The sequence below is a fragment of the Myotis myotis genome, unplaced genomic scaffold (genome assembly GCF_014108235.1).
Source record: "Myotis myotis isolate mMyoMyo1 unplaced genomic scaffold, mMyoMyo1.p scaffold_m19_p_1, whole genome shotgun sequence".
Taxonomy (NCBI): Eukaryota; Metazoa; Chordata; class Mammalia; order Chiroptera; family Vespertilionidae; genus Myotis; species Myotis myotis.
In genome coordinates this window covers 135,993,331-136,018,954 of record NW_023416313.1, presented here as the reverse complement: position 1 = coordinate 136,018,954, position 25,624 = coordinate 135,993,331, and the positions used below count along the sequence as shown (strand labels likewise).

Here is a 25,624-nt window from a genome sequence, read left to right as displayed (position 1 = left end):
ATGAAAAAGGGCACAGAAATTATGAATAAAAACCAGTTGTTTGCCCTGACCAGTTTGGCTCAGCGGAAAGAGCGTCGGCCTGCGGACTCAAGGGTCCCAGGTTCGATTCTGGTCAAGGGCATGTACCTTGGTTGTGGGAGCATCCCCAGTGGGGAGTGTGCAGGAGGAAGCTGATAGATGTTTCTCTCTCATCGATGTTTCTGGCTCTCTATCCCTCTCCCTTCCTCTCTGTAAGGGATCAGTAAAATATATTTTAAAAAAGCAAAATTAAAAAACAACAACCAGTTGTTAATGAAGAATACTGTGTAAACATCAAGAATACACTGGATGGAATTAAAAGCAGGCTTGAGAAACAGAGAATCGAATCAGTAATTTGAAAGACATAGTAGGAAGAAAATACTCAGAGTGTAAAAAGAAAAAAACTTGAGGAAAGTGTATGGAAATGTTGAGACAACATGAAAAGAAACAACATCTGCATCATAGGGATAACACATGGAGAAGAAAGTGAGCAAGGACTAGCAAGGAATCCAGAAATCATGGCATTTTGTATACCAAAAATGAACTCTCAGAAAGAGAAATTTTTAGAAAATACCATTTACAGTTGCAATAACAACAAAAATAATGATAATAATAAGATTCCTAGGAATAAACTTAATGAAGGAGGTAAAAGACCTGTACTCAAAAACTATAGAATATTGAACAGAGAAATAGAGGAAGATACGAACAAGTGGAAGCATATATCATTTGGGATTAGAAGAATTAACATCATTAAAATGTCCATACTACCCACAGCAATCTATAGATTCAACTCAACCCCTGCGAAAATACCATCGGCATATTTCACAGATCTAGATCAAATCTTCCAAAAATTTATATGGAACCGAAAAGGAGCCTGAATAGCCACAACAATCTTTTTTTAAAAATAATATATATTTTATTGATTTTTTACAGAGAGGAAGGGAGAGAGACAGAGAGTCAGAAACATCGATGAGAGAGAAACATCGATCAGCTGCCTCCTGCACATCTCCCACTGGGGATATGCCCGCAACCCAGGCGCATGCCCCTGACCGGAATCGAACCCAGGACCCTTCAGTCCGCCCGCCGACGCTCTATCCACTGAGCCAAACAGGTTTCGGCTACCACAACAATCTTGAGAAAGAAGAACAAAGTTGGACAGATCACAATACTGGATATCAAACTATACTACAAAGCCATTGTATTCAAAATAGCCTGGTATTGGCACAAGAACAGGCATATAGATCAATGGAACAGGACAGAGACTCCAGGAATTAAGTCACAATCATGGTCAATTAATATTTGATAAAAGAGTCAAGAGCATACAATGGAGTAAAGACAGTCTCTTCAATAAATGGTGTTGGGAAAATTGGACAGGTACATGCAAAAAAATGAAACTAGATCACAAACTTACACCATACACAAGAATAAGCTCAAAGTGTATAAAAGACTTAAATGTAATTTGCAAAACCGTAAAAATCCTAGAAGAAAACATAGGCAGTAAAATTTCACTCATCTCATGTAACAATTTTCCCCGATACATATCCTAGGGCAAGAGAAACAAAGGAAAAACTAAAGAAAAGGAACTACATCAAACTAAAAAGCTTCTGCACAGCAAAAAAAAAAAAAAAATTTATATATATATATATAAAAATATATATATATATCTTTTTATATATATATCTTTTATATATATATATATATATCTTTTATATATATATATCTTTTTTTATATAATATATATATCTTTTTATATATAATATAAAAAGATAATCAACAAAATGAAAAGGGAATCCACTGTATGGGAGAACTTATTCACCAATGATACATCTGATAAGGGATTAATTTCCAAAATATATAAAGAACTCATACAATTCAATAAAATGAAGGCAAACAATCCAATTAAAATATTGGCAAAGGACCTGAATAGACACTTCTCCAAAGAGGACATACAGATGGCTAAGAGATATATGATAAAATGCTGAATGTTAATAATCATCAGAGATGCAATTTAAAACTACAATGAGATGTGACCTCACACCTACCAGAATGGCTACCATCATTCAAGCAACAAACAACAAGTGCTGGTGAGGATGTGGGGAAAAGGGAACCCCAGTATACTGCTGGTGGGAATGCAGACTGGTACTGCCACTGTGAAAAAGAATATCAAGTTTATTCACACACACACAAAAATGGAACTGCCGAAACACCGATCAGAAAGAATATATGCACCCCTATGTTCATAGCAGCATTATTTACAACTAGAGGCCTGGTCTATGAAATTCCTGCACTCGAGGGGTCCCTCAGCTCAGCCTGCGCCCTCTCGCAATCTGGGAGCCCTCAGGGGATGTCTGACTGATGGCTTAGGCCTGGCAGTTAGACATCCTTAGCGCTGCTGTGGAGGCGGGAGAGGCTCCCACCACCGCTGCTGCGCTCACCATGCAGCTGTGAGCCTGGCTTCTGGCTGAGTGGTGCTCCCCCTGTGGGAGTGCACTGACCACCAGGGGGAAGCTCCTGCGCTGAGTGTCTGCGCCCTGGTGGTCAGTGCGCATCATAGAGACAGGTCGTTCTGCCATTCAGTCGATTTGCAATTAGCCTTTTATTATATAGGACTAGAGGCCCAGTGCACAAAAATTTGTGCACTCGGGGGGGAGGGGGCATCCCTCAGCCCGGCCTGTACCCTCTCGCAGTCTGGGACCCCTTGGGAGATAACGACCTGCTGGCTTAGGCCTGCTCCTGGGTGGCAGAGGGCAGGCCCAATTCCTAGGTACAGCTCCTGGTTGGGCTCAGAGCAGAGCCGATTTGGGAGTTGGGGCACCGCCCCCTGTCATGCACAGAGCAGGGCGGATCGGGAGGTTGCGATGCCACCCTCAGTCATGCTCAGGGTAGAGCCGATTGGGGGGTTGGGGCACCGCCCCCTGTCACACTTAAGGCAGGGTCGATGGGCAGGTTGCGGCGCCACCCCCTGTCATGCACAGAGCAGGGCCAATCAGGGGGTTGGGGCGCTGCCCCCTGTCACTCACAGAGCAGGGCCCATCAGGGGGGTTGGGGCTCCGTACCCTGTCACACACAGAGCAGGGTCGATCAGGGGGTTGGGGCGCTGCACCCTGTCACACTCAGGGCAGGGCCCATGAGGAGGTTATGGCTCTACCCCGTAACACACAGAGCAGGGCCCGTGGGGGAGGGGGTGTTGGGGCGCCACACCCTGTCACACACAGAGCAGGGCTGATCAGGGGGTTGGGGTGCCTTCCCCTGTCACGAACAGAGCAGGGCGGATAGGGAGGTTGTGGCCCCGCCCCCTGTCACACACAGAGCCGCAGGGCGATCAGGGGGCTTGGGCGCTGCCCCCTGTCATGCTGATCCCGGTGCCGGGAGGCCTCACGGCTCCGCTGACCCTGGTGCTGGGAGGCATATTACCCTTTTACTATATAGGATAGAGGCCTGGTGCACGATGGGGGCTGGCTGGTTTTCCCTGAAGGGTGTCCTGAATCAGGTTAGGGGTCCCCACTGGGGTGCCTGGCCAGCCTGGATGAGGGGATGATGGCTGTTTGCAGCTAGTCACACACCCTTCAGGGTGGGGTTCCCCACTGGGGTGCCTGGCCAGTCTGGGTGAGGGCCTGAGGGCTGTTTTCAGGCTGGTGGTGACTGAAGCTCCCAACCGCTCCTTTTTTTTTCTTTTCTTTTTTATTCTGGGCCAGCTTTAGCTCTGAGGCTTGGCTCCAGCTCTTAGGCCTCCGCTGCTGAATGCAGGTATCTGGTTTGTTTTGGTTCTATAATCAAAACACTGTTTCAACTCCAGCTCTGAGATCCTGGCTGGCTGAAAGCAGGTCTCTGGGGTTTTGTTTAGCTTCCATATTTGTTACAATGTTTCAAACTGCAAGCTCAGAGGCCGGCAAGGCAGGCGGGGAACATTGGAGTCCTCCGTCACTGAAGCAAGCAAGTCTCATGTTCGCTTGAAGCTGCCTGGCTGCCGGCCGCCATCTTGGCTGGCAGTTAATTTGCATATCGCCCTGATTAGCCAATGGGAAGGGTAGTGGACGTATGGCTAATTACCGTGTTTCTCTTTTATTAGATAGGATTATTATATAGGATAGCTAAGATCTGGAAACAGCTCAAGTGTCCGTTAGTAGATGAGTGGATAAAAAAGCTGTAGTATATTTGCACAGTAGAATACTATGCAATTGTAAAAAAGGAGGATCTCTTACCCTTTGCAACAGCATGGATGGTCTGCAGATTTTCATGCTAAATGAAGTAAGCCAGTCAGAGAAAGACAAATATCACATGATCTCACTTATTTTTGGAATCTAATGAACAAAATAAAAGGACGGACAAAATAGGTCCAGAAACATGGAAGCAGGGAACAGACTTACAGATTTTAGACAGAAAGTCTGGGGGCAGGAAGAGATTAACCAATAACTTATATGCATATATGCATAGCCTATGGACACGGGCTATAATGTAATGCCGGCCTTGGGGTGGGGTGGGAGCCGGGTGGATGCGGGCAAAGGGGGAAAAATGGGAGACATCTCTAATATTCTCAACAATAAAAATAAGTTTTAAAAGAGAAATTAAGCCATGAAAACACAAGGATGAATCTTAAATGCATAGTACTAAATGAAATAAATCAGTCTGAAAAAACTACATTCTGTATGATTCTAATGATAGGACATTCTGGAAAAGGCAATTTTATAGCAACCAAAAAAAAGAGTAAAATCAGTGTTTGACAGGGGCTTGGTGGCAGGAAGAGAGAGTTGGAACGTTGAAGCACAGTGGATTTTTTAGGGTAATAAAATCTATATACTAGTATATAAAAGCCTCTGCCGGTGCCAGCCCCCCTCACACACGCAGCTAGCGCCGGAGCCTCCACTGGCACCCGTAGCTGGTGCTGGCCCCAATCGTCAGCAGGTGCGAGTGGCGGCTGCTGGCCCTGATTGCCTCTCAGGGCTTCTCTACCTCCCCCTGCTCCTGAGGGGCGATCAGGGCCGGCAGCCACCTCTAGCACCTAATGCCAGCGCCGGCCCTGCTCACACCCGCTGCTGGTGCCGGCCCCAATTGCTCTGCGCCATCAGCGGGTGCGAGCAGGACCACTGCTGTCAGTGCGTGGGAGCGGTGGAGGTGGGAGCGGTGGAGGTGGGAGCGGGGCTGCCAGCAGACGGGATGAGGGGCCAGGTGGGGGTAGGGATGGAGGATGGGCTGAGACCTGTCCCTGTGCTCACTGCAGCCTCGAGGCCCACATTTCCTTTCAAGGTGCACGAGTTTGTGCACTGGGCCCCTAGTATATAATGAGTATAAAACTTCTTAAGTGAAATACTGTTTTTAAGGAGAGTTGTTGAAGCAAAGGCTGCTGATATTAGCATAAGGATATGAATTGGATTCAAAGAGAAGGGAGAGAAGTAAACTATATCCTATATCCTTTCTCTCATGCCCCTAATTTAATGCATTACTAAGTTTTGTTGATTGTGCCTCCCAACTATTTCAAATTTGTCCATTTCTTCTTTTCATATACATTTTTAATTTTTCCATTATGGTTGACATATAATGTTATTTTAGTTTCACATGTGCAACATAGTGATTAGATATCTATATAATTTACAAAGCAATAACCCTGATAAATCTAGTAACCATTTGACACCATACATAGCCATTACAATGCTATTACCTATATTCCCTATGCTGTACCTTACATCCCCAAAACTGTTCTATAATATCAATTTGTAATTCGTAATCCTTTTACCTTTTTCACTCATCCCCCAACCCCCTCCCATCTGGCAACTGTCAAAATGTTCTCTGTATCTGTGAGTCTGTTTCTGTTCTGCGTGTTCATTTATATTGTTTTAGTTACCACATAAAAGTGAAATCATCTGGCATTTTTCTTTTTCTGTCTGACATATTTTACTCAGCACAATGCCCTGTATGTTCATCCATATAGTCACAGATGCAAGATTTCATTCTTTTCTATAGTTGAGTCATATTCTATTGTATATATGCACTACTTCTTTATTCATTCAACCTAAGTGTTGATGGACACTTAGGTTGCTTCCATATCTTGGCTAATGTAAATAATGGTGCATATGTCTTTGATTTAGTGTTTTGGGTTTCATCAGATAAATACCCAGAAGTGAAATTTCTGGATCCTTCTCTATCTCTTGTTATAGCCTTTGTTTTAAAGTCTATTTTGTCTAGTATAAGTATTGCTACTTTAGCTTTTTTTTGTTTTCATTTTCATGAAATAGTCTTTTCCCATCCCTTTACTTTCAGCCTGTGTGTGTTTTGATCTGAAGTAAGCCTCTTGTAGACAGCATATGTAATGGTCTTGTTTTGTTACCCATTCAGCCACCATGTGTATGTCTTTTTATTGGAGCATTTAATCCATTTGCTGATGGATATGTATTTATTGCCATTTCATTATATATATATTTATTTATCTCTTCCTCCTCCTCCATTTCCTCCTCCTCCTCCCTTTAACATTTCTTGTAATACTGTTTTGGTGGTGATGAACTCCTTTAACTTTTTCTTATCTGGGAAGCTTTCATTTTTTTAAATATATTTTTATTGACTTCAGAGAAGAAGAGAGAGGGATAGATAGACTAAAACATCATTGATGAGAGAATAATTGATCACCTGCATCCTGCATGCCCCCCCACTGGGGATTGAGCCCACAACCTGGGCTGTGCCCTGATCTGGAATGAAACCTCGACCCTCTGGTTCATAGGTCAATGCTCAACCTCTGAGCCACACCGGCCGGGCTCTCTGGGAAGCTTTTTGTCTGACCTTCAATTCTAAATTACATCTTTTCTGGGTAGAGTAATCTTGGTTGTAGGACCTTGCTTTTCATCACTTTGAATATTTCATGCCAATCCCTTTTGGCCTGCAAAGTTTCTGTTGAGTAATTAGCTGACAGTCCTATGGGAGTTCCCTTGTAGGTAACTGTTTTTCTCTTGCTATTTTAAAGATTCTCTTTCTGTCTTACACCCTTTTGCATTTTAATTATGATGTGTTTGTTGTGGGTCTCTTTGGGTTCATTTTGTTTGGGGCTGTCTGTGCTCCCTGGCCTTGTATTTCTATTTCCTTCACCAGGTTAGGTAAGTTTTCTGTCATTATTTTTTCAAATAGGTTTTCAATTCCTTGATTTTTCTCTTCTCTTTCTGGTACCTCTGTGATGTGAATGTTGGTATGTTTGAAGTCTTCTCAGAGGATCCCCATTTTTTTGGCTTTCTTTTTTCTTTTTTCTTTTTTGATTGGATGTTTTCTGCTTCCTTATCTTCCTAATCATTGATTTGATTCTCCGCTTCATCTACACTACTGTTAATTCCCTGTAATATAGTCTTCATTTCAGTTGTTATACTCTTTATTTTTGACTGGTTCTTTATTATGTTTTCTAACTCCATTGTTATGTTTCCTATCTCTTTGTTGAAGTTCCCATTGTGATAATCTGTTCTTCTCCTAAGTTCCTTTAGCATTCTTATAACCTGTATTTTGAACTCTGCATCTAGTAGATTTCTTGCTTGTCTTTGATTAATTCTTTTTCTGGAGTTCTGTTCTTTCATTTGGGATATGTTTCTTTGTCTCCTCATTGTGGCTGTCTCAGTGTTTGTTTCTATGCATTAGATAGAGCTGTTATATCTCCCAGTCTTGGTAGAGTGATCTTACAGTAAGTGTCCTGTCTAGCCCAGTGGCACAGCCCCCCTGATCACCCAGTCTGGGTGCTCCAAGTGTGTGGGTAGTCAGGTCTCTCTGTATTACACTCCCATAACACTAGCAGAGAGCATACCTCAATTTGTATAGTTACTTATTTAATATTTATCTCTCCACTTTTCTGTAAGCTGTATGTAAGCATAAGCTGTGTTTGTTTTATTCATCAATGAATCTCTTGAAACCAGCACAGAACCTGACATATAATATACATTCAATAAAGAGTTAATATATAAATGAATATGAGGGGATTTTTGATAAGAATAGACAAGAAATTATGATTGGAGATTTTAGAATATTTTATTCATTGCTTCCATTAAACAGACACATTTTAAAGAAAAAAATTAGCTGGCTGTTTTAATCAGAACTCTTTCAGCTGAAAGTAATGACCAACCAATTAAAGCAGCTTCAATAAAAAGGAATTTATCAGTTCATGTAACTGAAATTCTAAGGATTAACATTGAACACATAAAGGGTGTTCCAAAAAAATGTATACACACTTTGTTTTTTTGTTTTTGTTAATCCTCACTTGAGTATATTTTTTCCATTGATTTTTAGAGAGAGTGGAAGGGAGAGGGAGAGGGAGAGACACAGAGAGAGAAACATTGATGTGAGATACATTGGCTGGTTGCCTCCCACATGTGCCCAGACTGGCCAGGGATCGAGCTTGCAACCAAAGTATGTGCCCTTGACTGGAATCAAATGTGAGACCATCAGTCCGCAGGCCGACTCTCTAACCACTGAGCAATTGTCCAGAACTATACACTTTGAATAATTATATAAAGTGTTTATCAAAATACATTTCATTTTCAAAATGTAATGGAATCTACAGACATTGTGTGTATACAGGTGTTTTTTTTTGGGGGGGGGGGACAGCCTGTATGAAGCCAAGAGCTTAAATAATGTCATCAGAATCTTTGTTTCAGCTTTGCTTTTCCTTTATGTTGGCTCTCCTTACCTCCACTAGCATGTGGATGGAGAAATGGCTCTAGCAAACTGAAGCTCACAGGCTTCATAGAACTTTTAATTTCAGAAGATGAGAACTTCCTAATAGCACCAATAAAAGTCTGGCAAAGCCCACCATGGTCTATAGATTGGTCCACATATCCATCCCTGAATCAGGAAAAGATAATATTCTCATTAGTCACCTGAACCAAATAGGCTGAATGGAGCAGAGGGGTTTCTCTGAAGAAAAGTCAGGAAGTTATTACTTCACATAGGGGATAGATACTGGGGAGGCCAAAACAAAAGATACCCACTCTACTAACTCTACAGAAAAATTATCTGAAGGGGGAACCATACGGATTAAAAATCAAACTGCATAAACAGTATTTAACCTTGAGAAAAATATTAGAGAACAGGAAATTTCTCTACTTAAAAAAATTAGATAATGACTACAGAAAAGCATATGATAATTTGAACCTGAGATAGTAGAATAATAATAATAACATAACTATTGTAACAAATGTTACAAAATTTATAGTTAAAATAACTAATTTCTGCAAGTACGTAGTTAATGCAAAGATGGATCCTGTACCAGTGAACAGGCTATTTCAATTACCTTAATGTTGTTTCATCCTTAAAAAATTGAAGTCATATCTTATATAATTGGAATAATTATAAATTGGTCTCATTAGTTGTTATGTAAGTCTAGATAAAGTTCCTTTAGTTTGAGTAGTTAAAATGTTTACCATGATTTTGAGTACTAGTTATTAGTTACAGCCTCTAGCAGTGGTTCTCAACCTTCCTAATGCCGCGACCCTTTAATACAGTTCCTCATGTTGTGGTGACCCCCAACCATAAAATTATTTTCGTTGCTACTTCATAACTGTAATTTTGCTACTGTTATGAATTGTCATGTAAATATCTGATATGCTATATGTGTTTTCCGATGGTCGAGACCCACACAGGTTGAGAACTGCTGCAAGGTCTTCTGACTTTTGTTTTTTCAGGTACAGTACTAAGCCAATCAGAAATGACAAGATTTGTTGATTTTACAGCTGATGTCTCAGCTCCACCTAGTGGTGGTGATTGGATTTTAAGTTTCTTCCCTCAGATTTGCTGATAAAAATCTATGGCGCCCAAGGAATATACGTAATGAGTACGAGTGAGCGTAAAACATGGACTTCTAGCTGCTTCCCTGTATCTACTTTATTCCCAACAATGATGAAATTGAAAATTATATAAATGGAAGTTTTAATATTTTCCTCCTGCACCAGATAGACTCCCTGGATTACATATATTCCACTTTGGAGATCACTGACCTAGAGAAGACCAATCTTCACACATATGCCCCAAAAGATACATACAATAATATTCACTATTTTTAATAATGAAAAAAGGAAACAATATAAATGTCTATTAACAGGTTAATGAGTCAAATTTTTAATATTCATTAAATGGAATATCTGTACTCAATGGAATACCTTAGAGCAGGGGTGGGCAATCTTTTTGTGAGTGCATGCCAAAACCAGCAAAATCCCTGACTCAAAATTCTTCTGTGTGCCAACCCTAATTTTTTGAGAACATGTTACGCCTACTTGATATCTCTTAAGGTGTATGTATGTGAAGAACCTTGAAGAAATAATAAAGTTCATTCAAGCGACAAAAACACAGTATATGATGAAAAATACATTTATTTTGTTTATATTTAATTGATTTTTCACAGAGAGAAAGGGAAAGGGATAGAGAGTTAGAAGCATCGATGAGAGCGGAACATCGATCAGCTGCCTCCTGCACACCTCCCACTGGGGATGTGCCCGCAACCAAGGCACATGCCCTTGGCCGGAATCAAACCTGGGACCTTTCAGTCCACAGGCCGATGCTCTATCCACTGAGCCAAACCCGTTAGGGCAATACATTTATTTTTTAATGTATACATGTACACTGATAGTCCGACAGAAAACTTTAGGACTCCGTTTGATATTATCAGTGGGACTTTTGCTGCTGCATCACTGATGACAGAGATTTTACATCAGGTTTATATTTTGTGACCTTCAGAGATATACACGAGCTACTGCTTTCATCCGTCAAGCTACTCCTATTACAAGACTTAACAAAATTCATCACTGAAAACAAAGATTCACAAGCGTATGTGGATGAAACCAAAACACTGGTCGCATCTAGGAAGGCAGGGAGAGTTAAGGCAGAGGCATAGAAATTGCTCTTCCCCTCTCTCATCAATCCATGTCTATGGTCTTTAAGATAACTTGTTATGTAAAATTATTTATTTATCTAAGATGCACCTACACTGAATTTATCTGAAAAATAAAAAAGTCGATATTAAGAAAAAAATTGTAAGTGGAAGATTAGAAGAGAGGGTTTCGAGTGCCAGCAAAAGTTACTGGCATGCCATGTTTGGCATGCGTGCCAGGGGTTGCCCACCCATGCCTTAGAGCATGTTGAAATAACTGGATTTATCACAATGGATACATCTTAAAAACATTGTTAAGAAAAAAGGAAGCTGTAGCATAATATGTATGTATGAGACCACTTTAAAATATAAGCCTTTTAAAACATGTTGAAGCAATCCTACATATTACAAACTGTGGCTCGCGAGCCACATGCGGCTCTTTGGCCCCTTGAGTGTGGCTCTTCCTAAGCCTTAGGAGTACCCTAATTAAGTTAATAACAATGTACCTACCTACATAGTTTAAGTGTAAAAAATTTGGCTCTCAAAAGAAATTTCAATCGTTGTACTGTTGATATTTGGCTCTGTTGACTAATGAGTTTGCCGACCACTGCCTTAGGGGTATGTTCTTTCCCAGCCTTATGTTTTTCCTTGTGATTCTGCTTTTATTCCCTACACATCTTTTCTAAAATCTGTTTGGGGAGAAACTCTCCTTTTTTAAAAAATGGGGGTGACATTGGTCAACGTGATCATATAGGTTTCAGGTGTGGGTTTCTATGTTACAAGATCTGTATATTGCACTGTGTGCCCATTACCCAAAGTCAAATCTTCTCAGGTCACCATATATTAGACTCCCCCTTTTCACCCCACCCCCTTCCCTCTGACAACCACCACACTGCTATTTGTGTTCATGAGTTTCAGAATTTATATCCCATATATGAGTGAAATCATGTGGTTCTTAGCTTTTTATAACTGACATTTCACTTAGCATAATGTTCTCAAGGTCCATCCATGTTGTTTCAAATGGCGCTATTTCATCCTTTCTTATGGCTGAGTAGTATTCCATTGTTTACTAGTATATGTACCACATCTTTATCCAGTCCTCGATAGAACACTTTGGTTGTTTCCATGCCTTGGCCACCATGAATAATGCTACAATGAACATAGGGGTGCATATATCTTTGCAAATACAACCTCACAAGCAATTAGGGAAATGGAAATCAAGACTACAATGAGATACTACCTCACACTTGTTAGAGTGGCCATTATCAACAAGACAAGCAATAACAAGTGTTGGAGAGGTTATGGAATAAAGGAACCCCTCAGCCTGGCTGATGTGGCTCAGTGGTTGAGCATCAACCTATGAACCAAGCAGGTCATGGTTCCATTCCTGGTCAGGGCACATGCATGAGTTGCATGCTCGATCCCCAGTGTGGGGCCATGCAGAAAGCAGCCAATTAGTGGTTCTCATCATTGATGTTTCTATCTCCCTCTCCCTTCCTTTCTGAAATCAATAAAAATATATATATTTTTAAAAGGGAACCCTCATTTACTGCTAGTGGGACTGTAGACTAGTACAACCACTATAGAAAGCAGTCTGGCGATTCCGCAAAAAATTAAGAATAGAGTCTCTATCCAACCCAGCAATTCCTCTCCTGGGTATACCCGAAAAACTCTAAACTCCCTTTAAGCAAAACACTGTCATGCAACTCTAATTGCATTATCTCCTATTATCTGTCTACCTTACATACAAATATAATGATGGCAAGAATTTTAGAACTGTAAGAAAAGTTAAAGATAATATAATGCAACATTCTCATTTCACAACTGACCAGAGATGAAGTGGTTTGCCAGATTTAATTGGCTGGCTGCTAGCAGAACCAGGATGCCTCACATTCAGGTTCCTTCTGTATTTCTTTGAAAAGCAGCAGCATATAAAACACCTCCTAAAGATGTACTGTATGATGAGATGCCTTAGTCTCCTCATCTGCAAAATGGGAGGCATAATCATATCTACTTCAAGGAGTAGTTGTGAGGATTAACTGAACGAATGTACTTATGGCACATAACAATGCTTGGCACATAGAGAGTGACCAGAAATCTAAGCTATTGTTACTATTTTGCACACACTCTGCTAGCTGCTGATAGAACAGCCATTAACAGAGGTTGGGATTTTACCCACAGCTGTTATTCTTTGGGCTGGAGTTTATGAAACCAAACGAAAACAAAATCCACAATTGAGATAATGTTTACAAATTTGGATATTTCACATAATATCTAAATTTCCAGTTTCTCTTGAAAATGGAAGGTGTGACATCTAAGCCAGAATTCTGAGGTAGTAACAACAGGCTGGAACTACAAGCAGTTGCTCCCTTTAGTACGCACTACTCATATAATGTATGTGCATGTGCTCACACTCTTCCAGATTCCATGTTTTTAAAGATGTACTTCTTTTAAAAAATATGTATGTCTTATAATCCTCACCCAAGGATACGTTTTTATTGGTTTTCAGAGAGAGAGGACAGGGCACTTTTTGGAGCCCAAGACTAGGTTCCAACCAACAGAACCACCTGGCCAGGCTCCCGTTTCCATCTTTTAAGGTCACCTGCCTGACTACTGATTCCTTTGAAATTGTATCTGCTAAACATTACATAATACAGTGTGACAAAAACAATTACAAAGTTGCAAAGTACAGAAGTAGCCTGAAAGAACACGAGTGTGTGCTGTAGGGTGGAGGTGCTGCTGGTGATGTATGTTGTCAAGAAAGTGGCTTTGGCCCCAGCTGGTTTGGCTCAGTGGATAGAGCATTGGCCTGAGGACTGAAAGGTCTTGGGTTCAATTTCGGTCAAGGGCACATGCCCGGGTTGCGGGCTTGATCCCCAGTAGGGGGTGTGCAGGAGGCAGCCGATCAATGATTCTTTCTCATCATTGATGTTTCCATCTCTCTCTCCCTCTCCCTTCCTCTTTGGAATCAATAAAAATATATTTTAAAAAAGAAAGTGGCTTTGAAAAAGAAAAGGAGTAGAAGAGGGTTACAGAGAGAATAAGATGTGCAAAGACATTGAAATGGGAAAGTTTGTGTGTTTAGCAACTGAGGGGTTTAGTTATGAAGAACATAGTAAGAAGAGAAGTAGACTGACACTAGATAATAAAAGCCTCTTAGTTTGCATTTTACCCTGTAGGAGATGGATAGCTCTTGAAATGTTTTCTGTCACTAAATCTAAATCTAACTTTAATGCAATTATCACTGGATACCCTTACCATCCTCCATAAAATGTCTTTGGACCTCATGTTTGAGAAGGAAATACTGTAAAATCCACAATATTCTATGAAATGTCTTTCAATAGCAAATTGGCACTTTAAGAAAAAGCCCTCTCTTTATAAAATACAATTTAGATTTGTCTGCAAATGAAGTTTCCTCATTTGTAAAATAGGGATAATAATAGCACCTACCTCAGAATTAAATTCAATATAACCATGGATACCTAATACAGAGTAAACGTGTCAACTAATTTTAGTTATTATGATTGTGATCTTTATTGACTCCTCCTGGTGTATCATCTTTCTCATTGAGGAAACAACATTTCACTAAGTCAATTAAGTATTTTTTTAAATATATTTTATTGATTTTTTACAGAGAGGAAGGGAGAGAGATAGAGAGTTAGAAACATTGATGAGAGAGAAACATCGATCAGCTGCCTCCGGCACATCTCCTACTAGGATGTGCCCGCAACCCAGGTACATGCCCTTGACCGGAATCGAACCTGGGACCTTTCAGTCCGCAGGCCGACGCTCTATCCACTGAGCCAAACCGGTTTCAGCTCAATTAAGTATTTTTTATTGAAAACTAAAGTTAAAACTTTAGTTTTAAGACTAGTGGCATCTTTGGGCTGTATCGGTGTAAATGTAAAAAATACTAGATGAATTGCCCAGATAAAACTTCCTTGTATATTATTCATTGCAAAAGCTTCAAGAACAATGTAAAGATTTTTGTGCAACATAGAAAGTGTAAGCTATCGTCTGCAGTTACTAATTCAACACTTAATAGTTTATTAGTGGTAATAAATCTGCTTAGGTGGTAGAGACGTTTTTCCAGTTCCCTCAGGCTCAAAGAGGAGGGAAAACACTCGGAAAATACCTTTTCACAGCTGACAGTAACATCTTAGATAGCTAGGGAGCTCAGACAATCACTTGGCGGGAAAATAATAAATACAGACTAAATTCGCACAATCTGTTTCTGTTTAGTTTATAAACTGCGATCGAGACTGTCAGCTTTCGTGCCTTGTGGGACTTGAAGTCCAGAGGGAAGAAGTGCTCAGGGCTATTGAAGCTTGGCAGGCAGCAGCCCCTGCAGGTCTGAGCTGTAAGGACTACAACTCCCAACAGAAGCTGCAGGGCCGCGCTGTAATTACGGACAACCAACCGTACCTGAGCAGGGCAAGCCCCGCCCCCCGGCTCTGAGGGCTGCCTCCACCAATGGCAGAGCTCCCAGCGCTGAGCCTCTGGGTTAGGTTGTGCGGCTCTGGCTGGAGGCGGGGCGGAGCCCAGAGGTTCAGAACTAGCTCGGCCGCTGGGTGGGTCGGGGCGTTCGGCGCGCCCTACGTTGAAGAAGCAGTGGCCGGGCTGGGCGCCGGGAGTGGAAAGCGACGGCGCGGCTGGAAAATGCCAGTCCATTCCCGCGGGGATAAGAAGGAGACCAACCATCATGATGAGATGGAGGTGGACTATGCCGAAAACGAGGGGAGCAGCTCCGAGGACGAGGACACGGAGAGCTCGTCGGTCTCCGAGGATGGGGATAGCTCAGGTGTGCAAGCCGGCGGGGCTGGGACCGAGTCCCCGCGCCGGGCTCGCGACAGGCCGCTCCCCGCACGCCGGGCAGCTGCGTCCTGCTGGGAGAGCGGGGCGGGGAGAGAGGGAAGGGGCGGAGACTGGCTCCCGGCCCTCCGCTGCACCCGGGCGGTCTCGGGGCGCTGTCTGGCTCCAGGCGGGTCCCGGTTGGCGGGGCGGGGCGGGGCGGGGCAGGACGCGGGCCTGAGCTTGCCCAGCCAGACGCAGCGCCGTCTGCTCTTGGCCCTAGGACCCCGGGCTGTGCCCCCAGGCTATCCACTCGCCGAGGCCGGGCATGTCCCGCAGCTTGTCTGGGAGGCTGTGGAAATAGCTCCTCTCCCCGAACCACAGACCTCTTTCCTTATTTTTCATCCCTGCAAGCCTTCTCAACATGGGTGGATTGTCGGGGCCGAGCTTAGATTTGTACCGGATCTTGGATGGTTTAGAATAGAATGTAACCTCAGAGTTCACGTCAACCTGTCATTCCTCGCTTGACATCAATCAGTGCTCTTGCAGGGAGGGGGATCGTGTATGTGTGTGTGAGAGAGACTTGGGAGTTGTCCTGTTTACAGCATCTCTGAAGTTTTCAAGACCGAGAAGAGCCCAACATCAAGGGGTGATTGGGAATCATGCGAATAAATTGGCTGATTTGTGGCAACTTTGAAATTCTCCAAATCTTTTCTTCCCTGCAACCTTTTCTAACTTTGGGCTGTTTTGAGTGTTTTTGTTTTGGGGGTTGTGTGTGTGTGTGGGGGGGGGGGGGGGTGGGAGGGGGGAGAGCAGATTAACACTACAAATCAATTTTGCAAACTTTTACGAATTAAAAACATAAATGGAATTTGTGATACCTGAATTTTTTCCCTTCTATCCATATGATGGGGATGAGACTTTTTTTTTCTTAGCCTGATTTTGGCCATGTAAAGCAAGGATTGATGACAAGTTGATGACATTGTGTTACAACACTGACATTCTCTAGGTTTCCCTTTCAAAGCAAATCCCTATGGAAGTATGTAATTTCAATAAGTAAAACAGCCATCCAAAATAAGCATTCGTGAGTGACTTAATTGTGGAGCACTTAGTGTGAGCTGTAAATAAATAGTTATGACCTGTTCTCTATTAAAGAGCAGCCATAAGTCACCACTTGATTAAATTGCCAAATGAATGCTTATAAACAATGCTGTTGGAATTCAGAGGTGGAGGCAGTCTTTTCAAAATAGGATGAGCAGCAAAGGTTAGTTGAAGAAGGTGGGACCGCCTTCTTTATCATGAAGAATGGGTAGAATTTGGATTGGGGTGGTAATGGTCAGGTGTTTCTGTAGGAGGAGGAATTTAAGAAAAAGTATAAAGGCCAGAGCTTAAGGTTTATTCAAAAGAATGAGAAAACCAGTTCGATTGGGAGAAGGATTTGAGCTAGGAAAGGAAAAGGAAGGTATAGATGTCAAAGATAATTTTTATTTTTTTATTTTATTTTATTTTTTTACATGTTAAATACATTATTTATGAAAAACAACTACATTTCCAAAATAATTTAGTGAGAAGAATGGCATGCTCTGCATTTTTCAAATCTCTTTCATGTCTGGCTTAATAGAAGTCAGCTATATTCTATCCGCTTCTTCATTCAACATGTTTTTTAGGTTGAAGTATATGAAGAAAATTCAGTCTCACACAAGTAGTTGGAAAGATAAAGGAGTATATAATAGCCTTTTCCAAAAATTGTGAATATTCTTTTAAACTATACATCACCAAGTGATAAATTTCCTTAAAGGTTAGTTTCAATGTGGAACTCTGTTCCTATTAGTCCAATGGAAGTTATATATTTTTTTTAAAAAAAATTTTCGGCTCTAGAATTCATACTCACCACCTCCTGGTCTCCTCTAATCACTTGCTCCTCATCTAACCTTGTTCCCAACCTTAGACCTAGGACTCCACTCAGCTTGTGCACCTCCAATAAGGGGATCCTTTTTTCCCCTTTCTCTACCTCGCTAAGCAGCTTCTCAAGTCTCTCAAAGATATTTTTAAAAGCACAAAACAGGATTGATGAGTGCAAAGAAACTGGTTGTAGGATGGACAGAAGAGTAAAGGTGATGGTGGTGTATTTAAGTTAGAGTGCCCAACTGACAGGTGGGAATGTGGCTTTGGAACCTGCCTGGGATGGGAGGCATGCTTTAGATGTCATCTGGCAAGCTGTGAAAGTAGGAGAGATTACAAAAGTGAGGAACACAGAGAAAGAACATCTAGGCTGTGAATACATTTCCTAGATCTGTAAAACATTTTATTTTCAAGTGTTCTTTTTTTTTGAATGGGAGTTAGGATCTCACAAAGTGACATCTAGTGTTTGAAATTCTCCCTCTCTAATTTTTATGTTAACTCTTCTGACTTTTTACTATTTTTTTATTCTATCCCAGAAAATCATGAAAACATTTATTATTTGTGAGGAATGTAATAATAATTTGAGCTATAAGTCAAACTTTAAAGAAAAAATATTTTTTTTATTGATTTCAGAGAGGAAGGGAGAGGGAGAGAAAGATAGAAACATCAATGATGAAAGAATCATTGATCAGCGGCCTCCTGCACGCCACCCAATGGAGATCAAGCCCACAACCCAGTCATATGCCTCTACTGCGAATTGAAGTGACCTCTTGGTTTCTGGGTCAATGCTCAACCACTGAGCCACATCCGACTGGGCATAAGTCAAACTTTTTTAAGTGCAAAGAAATTGTAAAAATAAATTTTGCAGTTTTACTACTTGTAAAAGCATATCTTTTCTACTGTTGGCTTACATGTTCAACTTCCACAGTTTTATTCTTCTTAAACCTTGATACTGAGCAGGTCCTAAGGCTACAGGAAAAACTGCTATGCAGAGATATTGGGGACTGAGTCATCCTGAGGGACCAAGGTTTGAAGATCTGAGTAGTAAGCTATTAGAAGCCAGACATAATTTAAATGGTTTAGGAAAGTTTTTTAAAAAAGAATCATTTACTTCCTTGCTCTGTGAAAATAACAGTACATAATTTAGCTCTTGCTTATAGTTTGACTTTCATTTGATGAATATCAATATGCAGATCATTTTATACAGACTGATGGTTACCAGAGGGAGTGTGGGGAATTGGGTAAAAAAGGTGAAGGGAGTAAGAAGTACAAATTGGTAGTTACAGAATAATCATGGGGATGTAAAGTAAGGCATAGGGAACATATTCAATAATATTGAATTAACTATGTATGGTGCCAGGTGGGTATTGGAAATATTAGGGGAACACTTTGTAAAGTATATGCTCTCCACTATGCTGTATACCTGAAACTGATAGAACATTGAAGGTTAAAGAAATGATGTAGATTAATTTTACACTTCAGTTATTTTGATGTGTTGATTATATATGATATAAAAATAGAAAATATGGAATATAGGACAGACCTGGTAATTAAGTGTCTTTCTTAAAATGTTTGCTTGTTTTTCTCCTCATTTCCCTCTTTCTCACCGACTGACTGTAATTTGGGGAGAGGGAACAATGGGAGTATAAGAATAGCAGATGAACCCTGATGGGGTAGCTCAGTTGGTTAGAGTGTCGTCCCGATATGCCAAGGTTTCTGGTTTGATCCCTGGTCAGGGTACATACAAGAATCAACAATGAATACACAATAAGTGGAGCAACAAATCGATGTTGCTCTGTCTTTCCCTTCTTCTCTCTCTCTTTTATTTTTCAATAAGAAAAATTAAAAAGGAGATAAAGATATCCTGTGGTTAACAAAATGAGATTAGTTTTCTTTTTCATATGATTGGTAAATCAGCCATATGAGCAGTTCTAGAAGAATTCCAAAAGTGTTTTTGAGCAATATTAACCTTTAAAGGATGTAATCATTTTGATGGGTTGGTGGAAAACAAACCAAAAGTAGGTTATTTACTTTATAGTCATAGCTTAATGTCAGCTCTTTAAAATTATTTAAAAATGAATAAGAAAAGAAGGCCTAGAGACTGCTATAGTTTTAACTCCCATCTGTATTGTAGGTTAAAACCTATAGTGGAAATTATTTTGGACAAATGTTGTTTTTGTTTTTCTCTTAAGGTTTAATAGAGGCCTTGCATATCTAACTTCATATTAAAGTTTCATGTAAAGTTTCTTTTTTAACCATTTGAATTAACATTTAGATATATTTGGAGCATAAAACTAATATATATTTTTTAAATATTTTATTGGTTTTTTACAGAAAGGAAGGGAGAGGGATAGAGAGTTAGAAACATTGATGAGAGAGAAACATCGATCAGCTGCCTCCTGCACACCCTCTACTGGGGATATGCCCGCAACCAAGGTACGTGCCCTTGACCGGAATTGAACCTGGGACCGTTCAGTCCGCAGGCCGACGCTCTATCCACTGAGCCAAACCGGTTAGGGCAAAACTAATATTATTAAATTACAGTAATTAATTGATTTTTGAGAGTACATTTGTTAAAACTAGGGACAGTAAAACAAGGAAGGGCTTAGAATAGAAGAGGCAACAGGAGAGAGTCTGGGCGGGGCTTCTTAGGCTCAATGAGAAGTCAGAAAAGGAGGCCTTAGAGGCAGGTTCAGGAGGTTAGGAGCTTCTGCTGCCTATTGCTCCCCTGGTTGCAAGCGTCATGGGGACGCTTAGAGTTTAGGAGTTTCATGCCTGTGGGGGGACGTGATGGGGAAGGGAAAGGTATGGGCTTGCTCCAGCGGGGAGAGCGGAATGTGCCTAATTTTATTTTTGTTATTAACAGAAATGGATGATGAAGATTGTGAAAGAAGAAGAATGGAATGTTTAGATGAAATGTCCAATCTTGAAAAACAGTTTACAGATCTCAAGGATCAGTAAGTAGTGGCTTTAGAAGGTCATTGTCACCGAATCTCAACCATGCCACATGTATAGTAGCACAGGAGAAATTTTATTCACTCTGAACTGTTTTTTTCCTTTGTGTGCTGTGGGACTGACTGATCTGAAAGAGGCTTCTGTTATTGTTTGCTTAAGACTTTATTAACTAAACTGAAGGTTTTGAGGCAGGTTTTTTGGGCGGAGTAATAAGATTTCTATGTGGATGTTGGGTCTAATCTGCTTTATTCATTCCTTTGTTAAATAATTGGGTAAAGGTAGCATTTTAAAAATTTGAGTATAAGAGAGAGTATTTCCCAAAGATGGCAGAGTGATTTTTGTTTATATCTTAACGTTGGATAGTACATACATGATTTTACATGCATATTTAGTTTGCTTCTGGCAGTAACTCTGTAAAGTTGGAAGATAGTCTTATCTCCATTTTGCTTGTGAGAAAATTAATGGTCAGAGAGGTTAAGTGATTTGCCCATAGTTCATCAGACAGTGATAAATTAAGCCAGGCTTTCTGCCTCCTAGTGATATCATATTCCTTTCACTAAGACACATTACTTTGGAGGAAATGTAGTGGAGTAGAAAGAGCACAGGCTTCACATCTAGGCTTTCTCAACCGATTAGAACAGTATACTAGTAGCTTCTTTATTATTGAATGAGCAATGTATACAATTCTTAGCCATTTGCTTGGTGTGTAGTAGGTGCTTATTAGATACACCCCACTCCCCTTTATAATACCAAACTCTTATGTAACATTGGTAACACGAGAATAGGCTACACTGGTTTGAAAGAACAAAATAGATGATGATACAGATTTTTAAAAAACTCTTAAAGGTGAGCTTTCACTTTAGATGTTGCTGGCAATGTCATGTGGCGGGCATAGCTATGTATTAGGAATTATAAATGAAAGAGAGAAATTTCTGAGAATATAGATACCTTCCATGTGTGAAGACACTTTGGTATATGAATTCTTTGTAATTTTGCTGCTTATTCTTTTTCCCCCAACCATTTCCCTAGAGAAGCCCAAAGAAGAGATGAAAACTGATTTAATATCTGGAATTGACAGGCCAAAATGGGACAGATTTGTTTACCATAGGAATCCGGCTATTTATGCAATTTCTGGTCTTAACTTTAATTGGTAATAGAGATGAATATGTAGATAATATTCCATTCTAGTGTAATGCATTATTATAAGCAATTCGAAATCATCCAAAGTTTAAAATTTTGGCTTTAAAAAACATGGTATCATTTTCTTATTCTAAATATTTACATTATTGATATTAAATTAAAATGAGTTTAGATCGCCAAAGAATCCATTATTTGGGAAACATGAAGAGTTCATCCATGATCATTCTGGTAAAAAGGAAACAATTTTGTATTTTTCTATTTTAGCACAAGTAATCAATGAATGAATAATTCTCATACAATTAATTAAGATATACCTGTTAGGTTTTTAAAGTTTATTTTATAGTTATCCAAGAAATGAAAATTATTGTAAAGCTCTAGTATAATATATTACACTAGTGGCCCGGTGCACAAATTTGTGCACATTGAAAGGAAATTAATTAGAAGAAATATTTTAATATCGCTATTCGCCCTTTCTCTATAATAGAAGTGTCAACCAAATTCACGATTGACAATGACAAGTTGAAATACACACGTGAGATTGCTGCCAGTGAGAGCTTTATATGTATCGTGCATGTGCGAGTCAACTTAGGCTTTTATATATATACTAGGTGCCCAGTGCATGAATTCTTGCACCTTGAAAGGAACTGTGGGCCACGAGGCCATGGTGGGCACAGGGGCGGGTCTCGGCCCATCCTCTGCGCCCCCGCCCAGCCCCTCCCGCCGTGGCCCCTGGTCCCCTGTCTGCCAGTAGCCCTGCTCCTGCTGCTGCCGCTCCCATGCACTGATGGCATCAGCCCCACTCACATCCACTGATGGCATGGAGCGATTGGGGCCGGCACCAGCAGCATGTGCCATCAGCAGGTGCGAGCGGTGGCTGCTGCCCCGATCACCCCTCAGGAGCAAGGGGAGGTGGAAAAGCCCTTGGGCAATCGGGGCAGGTGCTGGGCGCTGGCAGTGGGTGTGAGCGCTGGGTGGGACCGCGGCACACTGGAGCAAAGAATTTTCAGTAACCACCAGAGGCTCGCCCTGATGACAGTGACTGGTGCCCCGCCTTGGTCTGGTGCCCCCGCTCACCTGTTCCATCAACCTGCCATGGCCAATGCCCGCCATGTTCCATGCGCTCCCCTTGGTGGTTAGCGAACGTCATAGCAACTGTTGTTCAATTGTCCTGCTGTTTGGTATATTTGCATATTAGCCTTTTATTATATAGGATATACTAGAGGCCCGGTGCACGAAATTCATGCACTGGGGGGGGGGTTGTCCCTCAGTCCAGCCTGCACCCTCTTCAATCTGGGACACCTAGGGGGATGTCCAACTGCCGGTTTAGGCCTGATCCCACAGGGATCCCTCTCACAATCCAGGACTGCTGGCACTCAATCGCTTGCCTGCCTGCCTGCCTACCTAATTGCTCCTAACCACTTCTGCCTGCCAGCCTGATCATCCCCTAACTGCCCTCCCCTGCTGACCTGGTCACCCTGAACTCCCCTCCCCTGCAGGGCTGGTCCCCCCCAACTGCCCTCCCCTGCAGGGCTGGTCCCCCCCCAACTGCCCTCCCCTGCAGGCCTGGTTCCTCCCAACTGCCCTCCCCTGCCGGCCATCTTGTGTGTGGAGTGATGGTCAATTTGCATATTACCTCTTTATTAGATAGGATTAGAGGCCCGATGCATAAAAATCCATGCAAGAGTAGGCCTTCCTTTCCCCAGCTGCCGGCACTAGCTTCCCTCTGGCACCCAGGACCCGGCTGGCTTCCCTCCAGCCCCAGCTTTGTCAGGTAGGACGTCCAGAATGACGCCCGGTCTAATTAGCATATTACCCTTTTATTATTATAGATAGAATAAACTTGCTTAATTAGACTTGCTCTCTGATTTAGCTAAACTTTTTCCAGCCCAGTGAAGCACCCCAACTTCCTTTTCAGGTAATTGTCAGCAACACAGCAGTAGGTATCAACACAAAGCAGATTATTATTGTAGATCACGCAGGGAGAACAAAGGGTAAAATATTGAACTGCAGCAGTGTTTGACTATATTCTGCGCAGGGAGAAAACCTGAAGTCATTTTCAAGGTCCACCATTTCTTTCTTCTTTTCAGTCGAGTCAAGTTTCTAAGCTTTCTAAATCTCTGTTTTCCAGCTAATGAAAAGAAAATAGGATTCTATCAAGTCTCCAATCTACTTACTTCAGGACTTCTGTGAGGATCAAATGAGATGAGGCACAGGGAAACACTTCACAGACATTTGGTTAAAGTGTAAATCTTTCCACCTGTCTATAAAGCAAGTGTATTCCTGGGCTGAAGAAACTGCAAGGAGGCTAGTTGCTAGGGAGAAGAAGGACACCATTACCCGGATGGACACTTAGCATATTAGCCTTTTATACGTATAGATAGGAAAACTTTGCAGCTAGTAAGTCATTAAACCTAATCTTGTTCATCTTGGGGCTGGCAGTTGCCTTGATCTTTGCTTTCTCATGTCTCACTATATCCAACAGCCAGTTACCCCTACCAGCTTCATTCAACTCTGAAAGTTTTAAAAGTAGACCCATTATCACCATTTAATAGGATTCTTTCTCAAAGACTTGGTATCTAGAATATGTTATAGGAAAAAAATTAATCTTTGTGTCTGGTTTATACTTCCTCTTTTGTCTTGTCCCATTTGCCTTGTTTGTTATTTTTATCTTGTGTATCTCTGTAAGCTGTCTCAAATCCTCTTTAGAATGGTGGGAAATAAACTAATATGATAATAATAATATAATAGTAATGATAGTAATAATAGTAATATAATTATCCTGCTTCTCCAGTTCTAGTACTACCGGGCACAATAGCACTCCTTTCATAAGGCAGAAAGTTCACCATTTGCAGTTTGTGTAGTGGTGGAAGGTAAGTTCTTCCACCTCCTTAAAAAGGTAGAAGAACTTACACCACCCAAATTTCCATTCATTTCAATATTCATTGTCCAACAAACATGAATTAAACATCTACTCTGTGACTGGTATTGTTGCTGCTGAGGGACTCATGATCCTTGACTTCGATGAGTTTATACTTGAATTTTAAGATTGTAGAAATTGTACTGATTTTGAGGAATCTGTTTTTTAAAAGGGTAGTTAATTGAATATTGCTAATTCACATACCTCTTCATTCAGGATGCTGTACATCTATTCAGGATACCTTATCAATGTTTTGTGTAAGTTTGGTGTTTTTAGGTGGAGTCATCCTTTGTATCACATTTTTATCATTTTGCCTAAAGTTGTACAGTAAATCCTCACTTAACATCATCAATAGGTTCTTTGACCTTAAGCAAAATAACATATAACAAAACCAATTTAAACATAGGCTAATTAATATAAACAAGAGTTACATTTCTATAGTACCTCATTAGTGTTATAACAAAATGACATTGAACGAAATTGTTATTTGAAGATCTGCTGTATTTATAATTTCAAAAAGTATTATGATGTTGTACTTTTCTGACATTATCATTTATTTATCATTGTATTTTGAGTTTAGAAAAATTTAACCCAGACATGATATTGTATTATTTTGGCAGTTAACTCAGATTATTTTTTCCCTTTTTGTTTATTCTAAAGAATACTTATTTCATTAACACACAAACTTGCTTTCTCTCTTCAGATTCATTATATAAATCTCTATGCTAATTATAATGATCATCAACCAAAGGACTTGTATGCATGCATATAAGCATAAACGATGGACGCAGACAACAGGGGATGAGGGTGAGGGCAAGACTAGGGGGAATGAGGGGACAATGGGGGAATAAAGACACATTTGTAATACCTTAATCAATAAAAAATTTAAAAAAATTATAATGATCAATTATAGACAATATTAACTGTCTTAATTGTATTGCTTTATATTTTCAAGAGGAAAAGCAGAATTTTATATGAAAGCCAGGTGCCATGTTTTCAAAAGCCAATGCTAGTTATACCTACAAGCTTAATCAGTGGTTTCTTTTGGAAGTTACTACATGCCATCCTGGTGACATATT

General features: G+C 40.8%; 1 protein-coding gene across 3 annotated transcripts in view; it reads left to right on the top strand.

The window, feature by feature from the left end:
• Window positions 1-15,363: 15,363 nt before the first annotated feature.
• Window positions 15,364-25,624, top strand: part of BRMS1L (BRMS1 like transcriptional repressor) — a 43,263-nt gene continuing 33,002 nt past the window's right edge. For 2 of the 3 annotated variants that reach the window (XM_036353097.1, XM_036353077.1), the window contains exons 1-2: window positions 15,364-15,641; window positions 20,400-20,490. In XM_036353097.1, the coding sequence (XP_036208990.1) occupies window positions 15,500-15,641; window positions 20,400-20,490 (233 nt within the window). In that variant the 5' untranslated portion in view covers window positions 15,364-15,499. The remainder of the gene's footprint in view (window positions 15,642-20,399; window positions 20,491-25,624) is intronic. The other variant, XM_036353088.1, reaches the window with a different exon arrangement.